Raw genomic sequence first — 9,067 nt, forward strand, 5'->3', positions numbered from 1 at the left:
TCTGTAATGCTTGTTATTATTTAATTGCCCTTTTTCCTTTCCCTTGTGTCCCTAAACTCATGTGCACTGTTAGCCAGAGAAGGATTTGCAGTCTCCGTGGTGAGTTAGGTTATTCTGGTCCGTTCAAGAGCACAGCAGCTGTCCATACACACAGGCTACATCTATTTTGGAAAGGGTATGAATAGAAAGGGCCTTTCAACCTCATTACACAACGAAAATGAATCAGTGAGAGAAGCCTACTCGTGCACAAATGAACTGTCAACTTTATGCTGGAATTTCACTGTGTTTATAACACTATCTTTGCTGCCTGTACAGTGGCAGTTTCTACTGCACTCTCGTGCCTGCCACAGCATGATTCTGTGATTGCCCACCCGTGGGTGGGAGCACAGGCCAGTCCCTCCCCTGCAGGATCCCAGCCCAGGCTCCCCCAAGCAACAGGACCCTGCTGTGCCCAGGTAAAGCAGATATCTGGGTTTCCCTGTATATGTTTGGGGTTTTTTCCATACCACAAGAATTGCCTTGGTGATTAAATTTCCATGGCAAATCTTTGCTAATAGTTCAGATTTAAAGAAGGGGATGATACAGAAAGTAGAACAGTTGTTCAATGCTCCTCTGAATTAACAATGTCACTGGAAGACAGAAAGATGGCAAATCTTCCACTGCTCTCATCTTTTATATCAACCAGCTTGCTTGCCTGACTTCTGAAATGCAAGGCTTTAAATACTGCTTAGTTCAACTTACCCAGAGGGCACTTTTCTCATTAGTTTTAGCACACTGTGCCAGCAGCAGTAAAGGAGATGGCTGTACGGGCTCAGCTTATTTCTTGGACCGGGACCCTGGCAGGGCACAATCATGAAATTCCTCTGCTGTCCCAAAGGAAATGCACAGGCCACGTTATAAAAACACATCCTAAAAATCCCTTTGCCCTAAAACTATTTCACTCAGAGCTCCACCTCCTCTGTTTCTCATCACGGTGAAGAGGTAGAACGGCAGCACCCCATTTTTCTCTCGAAAGGTTTCCGGCTGAGGGGTGCTCGCTCACTCACCGCTCGGCCGAGCGGGACCGGAGCCACCCCGCGGCTGGAGGGGCTCGAGGAGCTGCGGAAGGCTCCGGGAAAGTGGCAATGGCGCGTCCTCCTCGGGGACAGGATCGGAATTTCCACGGAACCAGTGGTTTTCGAAACAATCTCGGGAGTGGGAGCCCGGATGGGAGGAACGGTGGGCGGGAGAAGGCGGGGGCGGTGGGACGGGACGAGATGGAAGAGGAGACGGATGGGGTAGCTCTCGGTCAGCGTCGCCCGTGAGCCCGACAGGATCGGAGCAAGCGCCATCTTCATCCTATTTATAGCGGGAGCGGCGGTCCGGGAGCCCGGCCACGGCAGCAGCGGGAAAGGCGCCGGGGTGAGCGGGGCTCGGGGGATGCGAGAGGGCGTTCCCAGCAGGATGCGGCCCCTGCAGGCTCTGCCGGGCGGCCGCAGGTGCCGCAGGGCCCGGGCCCGGCCGGGCAGCGCGGGCAGCCCCGGGGAGCCGCGTCCCGGTAGCGGAGCGGGCCCGGGCCGGCCCCGGCGGAGCCCCGAGCGGAGCGCGGCCGGGAGGGGAGCGCGGGCACGGCGGGCGGGCGGGCGGGGGCAGCCGGGCACGGCGGCAGCAGCCGGACGCCCGCCCGGCCCGGCCCGGCCCCGGGCGGATGCGCCGCCTGCGAGCGGCGCCCTTCGCTGCCTCGCCCTGCGCCGGCGGGCGGCAGCGGCCCCGAGCCGGCTCCGGCCCGGCCCGGCCCCGCTCCGGCAGCCGCTGCCCTCGGCGCCCGCCGCTGACACCCTCCGTGCCTGCGCTCCCGCCAGCTGCCCCTGCACAGCCCTCGCCTGCCCGCTGCGCTCTGCCCTGCGCTCAGCCAGCCCGGCTGCATCTGCACCGCCTCACTGCGCCAGCCCGGCATGGCAGAAGGCAGGAGCGACCCCCAGCCCGGGGACCTGATCGAAATCGACCGGCCAGGTTACCAGCACTGGGCCCTCTATGTTGGGGACGGATATGTCATCAACGTCACACCTGTAGGTAAGGCTTGTGCTGCCTGGCGAGGTGCAGAGTGTGTGTTGAGATGCCCCAGGAGCCCTGTCTCCCTCCATGTGCTCCTGCTGGTAGACTCTGTGTGTGTAGATGACCTGTCCAGGAGCAGAGGAAACCCATCTGAGGTTGTGGAGAGGCCAGAGACGATCTGCCTGCCTTATCTCTTCACTGACTTCCCCAGATGAAGGAGCGCCATCTCTGTTGGTGAGCACCACATCAGTATTCACCAAAAAGGCCAAGGTGAAGAAGCAGCTCCTGAAGGTGGTGGTGGAAAATCATAAATGGCGTGTCAACAACAAGTATGACCGCACCCGCACTCCTTTCCCTGTGAAGGAGATCATCCGGCGTGCTGAACAATGGATTGACAGAGAGGTGCCATATGATGTGCTTACCAGCAACTGTGAGCACTTTGTGACCATGCTGCGCTACGGAGAAGGAGTCTCAGACCAGGTGAGTGCCGGGGTGAGCCCTGGGCGCCTCCCAGAGCAGCTCCTGGCTGCTGGCTGTGAGCCGGGCACTGGGACACAGCCTGCAGCCTGCAGGGCACAGCCCAGTGCCAGGCGTGGGCTCCAAAGCAGCGCTGCCTCCCCAGAGCCCCTGGCCCTGCAGGGTCCCTGTGCTCTGGCTGCACCCTGGCAGTGCCCTCTCCCTGAGTGCCACCTCCTGGGGGGACAAACTTGGCTGCTGCCCCTTCTGCTAATGAGGCCCGTGCCTCTCACTGATTTATTTACCCTGAATATCCCTGCCTTTTTCTCCATTATCATGCTGGGTGGGGAGTAGACATAAGTGCTCCTCGTATTTCCAACGTGTGTTTTACTTTCCCCTTTATAGGTCACAAAAGTAGTAATTGGTACTACAGCAGCTGTAGGAGGTATCCTTCTTGCTGGCCTTGCCACTGCTGTTGTGAAGAGCTTGTTTGGGGACTCGTCCAAGAGAGAGAGAAAGTACTACTGATGGGCTGTCAGGAAGAGCTCAGAGCAAGGCAGGGGGATCTCCTGGCCATAGCATTCACTGATCAGCTTTTGCTGCACCTGCCATCAAGGCTTCCTAGCAACTCTGCCACCTTTGCTGTAATCATTAAATAACATTAATATGACAATAAATAATTCATATTTAATAAAACAAATTGTCAGAAATACAAACTTTGATTGCCCGAAAATCTTCTTTTATCTAACTTTGCATCCAAGTTCAACTGTTCAGCCTTGGTTTTTCCTGCTATATCTTTAAGAAATAAAAAGTCAGGATTGGCACCATTTAAAGTGACCTCTGGCAGCACTAGCCTGGTTGCCATTTCTACTTTTAGTTAATTTCATTTTATTTCATTTTTGTGGTAGTCTGGGCGCATTTGCACTGGTGCAGGCTTTTCATCCCTATTCATCACTTGGTTCCTGTAGGCTTTTTTTGTATATCTGTGATTTTAACCTCAACTTTCCAGAAAAGTTAAAAAAGTACTGCTGGGGGTTTTCCAGCTGAGAGTCCAAGTAGGTGAGAAATCCCTGGCTGCAATGTCTGCAAAGGAGCAGGCAGGGCATGTGCAGTGTCTTGAGTCTGTACTTGTGCTGCTTAAACTGAGAAACTCCTGGGAGGTCAGAGGGAAGGTCAGGTCTTATAAGCTGTACCCTTCAGAGTTCTACAGGAGTGCTCTGGTTTTGGCATGATGGTGTTTTGCATGGTTTTTCCCTGCCTAGAAAGAGTTTGCAAATGTACTGAGTCACACCATTTCCTTGTCACAAAGCTGATGTGTGCATGGTCTTGGAAGAAAACTCTTCAGGCTAAGTGTGCTTGATTGTCCTTTACCTGGAGCATCTGCCTGGAGTGTTTGGAAGCAGGTGAGCTGCATCCCACCTGTGAGACACAGAGTCTGTGCTGCTTTTGTTACAGGCAACTGCCTGGCCTGCAGGGACAGGTGAGAGCAGAAGAGCTGTGTGTGAGAGCCTGGCTGGTTTTGTCTGCTCTGAACAGGTTGTCTGGGTTTAACCCCAGCCAGCAGCAAAGCACCAGCTGCCCCTTGCTCGCTCACTGCCCTGGCAGCCCCATCAGGGAGGGAATCTGAAGTGTAAAAAAAGAGTGGCTTGAGAAAAAGTCGGTTTAGTAGGTAAACCAAAAGCTTTGCATGCACCAAAGCAATACAAAGAATCAATTCATTGCTCTTTTAAACAGCAGTTTTTCAGTGTTTGAAGTAGCCAAGGCAAAGTACCCAATTGTATTTTGTACTGCCCTTTGTTATTACATCTGAACAAAGTTCTTAATTTTAACACAGGAAAACACATTACAATCAAACTGAAAGGGAAACTCCTTTCTGGATTCCTGGAAATGGAATTGAAACTTCTGTCATGGATAAGCTATTGAGGTGGTTATACAGAACATCTGAACTTTTCTGCTCTCAGAGCATTCTCTCTGCACACCCTGATAAGGGAGCACGGTGTGAGGGCAGCATACGAACCTCTCACATCTCTACTTCATCCTACAATAAAGAGAACTGGTATTATTTTATCTGGTGAATTGTCTTGCTGTTTGTGAAAGCTGCAAGATTACCCAAACTGCAGAAGTTCGCAGTTGTACTGAGCATCTCTTTGCACTCAGGGTGATGTTGTTCACTGTGGGCTGCCTTTTCTTGGAGCCTGGTGGGTGCATTGACGGGATTTGGTGGAACACTGCCCAAACCATAAGGTGAGAGTGTGAGGAGAAGCAGCAAAATCCATCAGTTTCTACACTCTGCACTTCTAAACATTTCTAGGAAATGCTTGCAAGACCTGAGACCTGCTCAAGTTGCCATGGAATAGAGTAAAGGCTGTTCTTTTCCCAGCCACTGAGAGAAGAGCCCTGTGCTGTGGGGCAAACCCAGCACAAGCACAGTGTGTCCCTAAAAAGAATGGAATTTGTAGGACATTAAACAATCTGAATGTGGTGCAAATCAGAGGATGAAAACCTGGGCTGATTCAGTACAAGACAGGGAATCCCCAGCATTGTGCACCCCTGAGCCTGGCTCAGGGGCCTCACCTGGTCTTCTTCATTCTGTTTGTAGGTGGGGTAATGTAAATCTAATCCATCAAGTTGGTGCTATAAAGTTTTTTGCATTTACACCAGGCTGTTTGCACTGGCCATTTACGTCCTCTCTGGGTTTGGTATTGGTTAACTGGTACACCAGCCAGACTTTAAACAGAGGTTGCTGTTTTACAAGATGATACCCTGCCACATGTATGGGAGCAGTGTCATGTGGAAGGGGCTAACAGTGGGCTTGTTAGCTAAAAGAGCGAGAAGAAGCCGAGAAGTAAGAAGAAGCTGATAAAGAGCTTTCTCTAAGGCTGTAACCAAAGAAATTGAGAGAAGAAAGGTAAGAGTACTTTGTAGCTAGACAAAGCATTTTTAGAAAGTTAGGTGAAGTCACTATAACTTTTCACTAATAGCACAGTATTGACTTATTGTAGCTAATAGTTAAGGTAGAAGAAAAGTAAACAATTAAAAAATGTATAAAAGATCAGCCATGTTCACTAATAAAGTGTTGCCAACTGAGACTACTTGTAGTCTCTCCTTTGTGTCGTGACCGCCTCGACTGCGACAGTGTCAGGGTTGTTGCCTGCCACGGAACAGAAGCACCCCTTGAGGGCAGGGGCATCTGGCAAAGAGGGGGTGGCCCAACTTCCGTGGTGGAAGGACCAGATTTTTCATCCAGCGGTGGTTTTGGCAACCTCGAGAGAAGAGCCTGGAGCAGGCGGCGGGTGTGCCCCGAGGGGCTGGATCCGGGGTAAAGCCGGCAGTGAGCCCGGCAGGGAACACCCAAGCGCCCTGTGCTCCCTTTTTATAGCGGCTAGAGGGGACTTTGAGCCCGGCCACGGCAGCAGCGGGACAGGTGCTGAGGTGAGCGGGGCTCGGGGGATGCGAGCGGGCGTTCCCAGCAGGACGCGGCCCCTGCAGGCTCTGCCGGGCGGCCGCAGGTGCCGCAGGGCCCGGGCCCGGCCGGGCAGCGCGGGCAGCCCCGGGGAGCCGCGTCCCGGCAGCGGAGCGGGCCCGGGCCGGCCCCGGCGGAGCCCCGAGCGGAGCGCGGCCGGGAGGGGAGCGCGGGCACGGCGGGCGGGCGGGCGGGGGCAGCCGGGCACGGCGGCAGCAGCCGGACGCCCGCCCGGCCCGGCCCGGCCCCGGGCGGATGCGCTGCCTGCGAGCGGCGCCCTTCGCTGCCTCGCCCTGCGCCGGCGGGCGGCAGCGGCCCCGAGCCGGCTCCGGCCCGGCCCCGCTCCGGCAGCCGCTGCCCTCGGCGCCCGCCGCTGACACCCTCCGTGCCTGCGCTCCCGCCAGCTGCCCCTGCACAGCCCTCGCCTGCCCGCTGCGCTCTGCCCTGCGCTCAGCCAGCCCGGCTGCACCTGCACCGCCCCACTGCGCCAGCCCGGCATGGCAGAAGGCAGGAGCGACCCCCAGCCCGGGGACCTGATCGAGATCGACCGGCCAGGTTACCAGCACTGGGCCCTCTACGTTGGGGACGGATATGTCATCAACGTCACACCTGTAGGTAAGGCTTGTGCCGCCTGGCGAGATGCAGAGTGCGTGTTGAGATGCCCCAGGAGCCCTGTCTCCCTCCATGTGCTGCTGCTGGTAGACTCTGTGTGTGTAGATGACCTGTCCAGGAGCAGAGGAAACCCATCTGAGGTTGTGGAGAGTCCAGAGAGGGTCTGCCTGCCTTATCTCTTCCCTGACTTCCCCAGATGAAGGAGCCCCATCTCTGTTGGTGAGCACCACATCAGTATTCACCAAAAAGGCCAAGGTGAAGAAGCAGCTCCTGAAGGTGGTGGTGGAAAATCATAAATGGCGTGTCAACAACAAGTATGACCGCACCCGCACTCCTTTCCCTGTGAAGGAGATCATCCGGCGTGCTGAGCAATGGATTGACAGAGAGGTGCCATATGATGTGCTTACCAGCAACTGTGAGCACTTTGTGACCATGCTGCGCTACGGAGAAGGAGTCTCAGACCAGGTGAGTGTCACAGGGTGAGCCCTGGGCGCCTCCCAGAGCAGCTCCTGGCTGCTGGCTGTGAGCCGGGCACTGGGACACAGCCTGCAGCCTGCAGGGCACAGCCCAGTGCCAGGCGTGGGCTCCAAAGCAGCGCTGCCTCCCCAGAGCCCCTGGCCCTGCAGGGTCCCTGTGCTCTGGCTGCACCCTGGCAGTGCCCTCTCCCTGAGTGCCACCTCCTGGGGGGACAAACCTGGCTGCTGCCCCTTCTGATAATGGGGCACATGGCTTTCAGTGATTTGTTTTCCCCTGAATATCCCTGCCTTTTTCTCCATTATCATGCTGGGTGGGGAGTAAACATAAGTGCTCCTCGTATTTCCAACGTGTGTTTTACTTTCCCTTTTATAGGTCACAAAAGTAGTAATTGGTACTACAGCAGCTGTAGGAGGTATCCTTCTTGCTGGCCTTGCCACTGCTGTTGTGAAGAGCTTGTTTGGGGACTCGTCCAAGAGAGAGAGAAAGTACTACTGATGGGCTGTCAGGAAGAGCTCAGAGCAAGGCAGGGGGATCTCCTGGCCATAGCATTCACTGATCAGCTTTTGCTGCACCTGCCATCAAGGCTTCCTAGCAACTCTGCCACCTTTGCTGTAATCATTAAATAACATTAATATGACAATAAATAATTCATATTTAATAAAATAAATTGTCAGAAATACAAACTTTGATTGCCCGAAAATCTTCTTTTATCTAACTTTGCATCCAAGTTCAACTGTTCAGCCTTGGTTTTTCCTGCTATATCTTTAAGAAATAAAAAGTCAGGATTGGCACCATTTAAAGTGACCTCTGGCAGCACTAGCCTGGTTGCCATTTCTACTTTTAGTTAATTTCATTTTATTTCATTTTTGTGGTAGTCTGGGCGCATTTGCACTGGTGCAGGCTTTTCATCCCTATTCATCACTTGGTTCCTGTAGGCGTTTTTTGTATATCTGTGATTTTAACCTCAACTTTCCAGAAAAGTTAAAAAAGTACTGCTGGGGGTTTTCCAGCTGAGGGTCCAAGTAGGTGAGAAATCCCTGGCTGCAATGTCTGCAAAGGAGCAGGCAGGGCATGTGCAGTGTCTTGAGTCTGTACTTGTGCTGCTTAAACTGAGAAACTCCTGGGAGGTCAGAGACAAGGTCAGGTCTTATAAGCTGTACCCTTCAGAGTTCTACAGGAGTGCTCTGGTTTTGGCATGATGGTGTTTTGCATGGTTTTTCCCTGCCTAGAAAGAGTTTGCAAATGTACTGAGCCACACCATTTCCTTGTCACAAAGCTGATGTGTGCATGGTCTTGGAAGAAAACTCTTCAGGCTAAGTGTGCTTGATTGTCCTTTACCTGGAGCATCTGCCTGGAGTGTTTGGAAGCAGGTGAGCTGCATCCCACCTGTGAGACACAGAGTCTGTGCTGCTTTTGTTACAGGCAACTGCCTGGCCTGCAGGGACAGGTGAGAGCAGAAGAGCTGTGTGTGAGAGCCTGGCTGGTTTTGTCTGCTCTGAACAGGTTGTCTGGGTTTAACCCCAGCCAGCAGCAAAGCACCAGCTGCCCCTTGCTCACTCACTGCCCTGGCAGCCCCATCAGGGAGGGAATCCAAAGTGTAAAAAAAGAGTGGCTTGAGAAAAAGTCGGTTTAGTAGGTAAACCAAAAGCTTTGCATGCACCAAAGCAATACAAGGAATCAATTCATTGCTCTTTTAAACAGCAGTTTTTCAGTGTTTGAAGTAGCCAAGGCAAAGTACCCAGTTGTATTTTGTACTGCCCTTTGTTATTACATCTGAACAAAGTTCTTAATTTTAACACAGGAAAACACATTACAATCAAACTGAAAGGGAAACTCCTTTCTGGATTCCTGGAAATGGAATTGAAACTTCTGTCATGGATAAGCTATTGAGGTGGTTATACAGAACATCTGAACTTTTCTGCTCTCAGAGCATTCTCTCTGCACACCCTGACAAGTGAGCACCGTGTGAGGGCAGCATACAAACCTCTCACATCTCTACTTCATCCTACAATAAAGAGAACTGGT

At 53.3% G+C, this 9,067-nt stretch overlaps 2 protein-coding genes across 3 annotated transcripts; both read left to right on the forward strand.

Moving 5' to 3' along the window:
- Positions 1-1,106: 1,106 nt before the first annotated feature.
- LOC132077814 (phospholipase A and acyltransferase 1-like) lies at positions 1,107-7,725 on the forward strand. Of its 2 annotated transcripts, XM_059479714.1 has the most exons (5): positions 1,107-1,218; positions 1,349-1,401; positions 6,358-6,568; positions 6,762-7,030; positions 7,415-7,725. In XM_059479714.1, the coding sequence occupies exons 1-5, from the start codon at positions 1,125-1,127 to the stop codon at positions 7,535-7,537; spliced, it is 750 nt and encodes a 249-aa protein (XP_059335697.1). In that variant the 5' UTR covers positions 1,107-1,124; the 3' UTR covers positions 7,538-7,725. The 2 variants fall into 2 exon arrangements, with proteins under 2 accessions (XP_059335697.1, XP_059335698.1); XM_059479715.1 differs by lacking the exons at positions 1,107-1,218; positions 1,349-1,401 and adding an exon at positions 5,828-5,922.
- LOC132077815 (phospholipase A and acyltransferase 1-like) lies at positions 1,232-3,206 on the forward strand. Its single transcript, XM_059479716.1, has 4 exons — positions 1,232-1,401; positions 1,842-2,052; positions 2,246-2,514; positions 2,896-3,206. Exons 2-4 carry the CDS (start codon positions 1,935-1,937, stop codon positions 3,016-3,018), a joined length of 510 nt encoding a protein of 169 aa, XP_059335699.1. The 5' UTR covers positions 1,232-1,401; positions 1,842-1,934; the 3' UTR covers positions 3,019-3,206.
- Positions 7,726-9,067: the final 1,342 nt, after the last annotated feature.

This window comes from Ammospiza nelsoni, chromosome 10, assembly GCF_027579445.1.
Source record: "Ammospiza nelsoni isolate bAmmNel1 chromosome 10, bAmmNel1.pri, whole genome shotgun sequence".
NCBI lineage: Eukaryota > Metazoa > Chordata > Aves > Passeriformes > Passerellidae > Ammospiza > Ammospiza nelsoni.

What these genes read in the sequence shown, in the direction of transcription:
- LOC132077814 (XM_059479714.1), top strand. Translation starts at nt 1,125, where the DNA reads ATGGCGCGTCCTCCTCGGGGACAGGATCGGAATTTCCACGGAACCAGT. An exon ending in CATCAACGTCACACCTGTAG is followed by an intron (nt 6,569 to 6,761) that starts GTAAGGCTTGTG and finishes TGACTTCCCCAG; the next exon opens with ATGAAGGAGCCCCATCTCTG. An exon ending in GAGAAGGAGTCTCAGACCAG is followed by an intron (nt 7,031 to 7,414) that starts GTGAGTGTCACA and finishes TCCCTTTTATAG; the next exon opens with GTCACAAAAGTAGTAATTGG.
- LOC132077815 (XM_059479716.1), top strand. Translation starts at nt 1,935, where the DNA reads ATGGCAGAAGGCAGGAGCGACCCCCAGCCCGGGGACCTGATCGAAATC. An exon ending in CATCAACGTCACACCTGTAG is followed by an intron (nt 2,053 to 2,245) that starts GTAAGGCTTGTG and finishes TGACTTCCCCAG; the next exon opens with ATGAAGGAGCGCCATCTCTG. An exon ending in GAGAAGGAGTCTCAGACCAG is followed by an intron (nt 2,515 to 2,895) that starts GTGAGTGCCGGG and finishes TCCCCTTTATAG; the next exon opens with GTCACAAAAGTAGTAATTGG.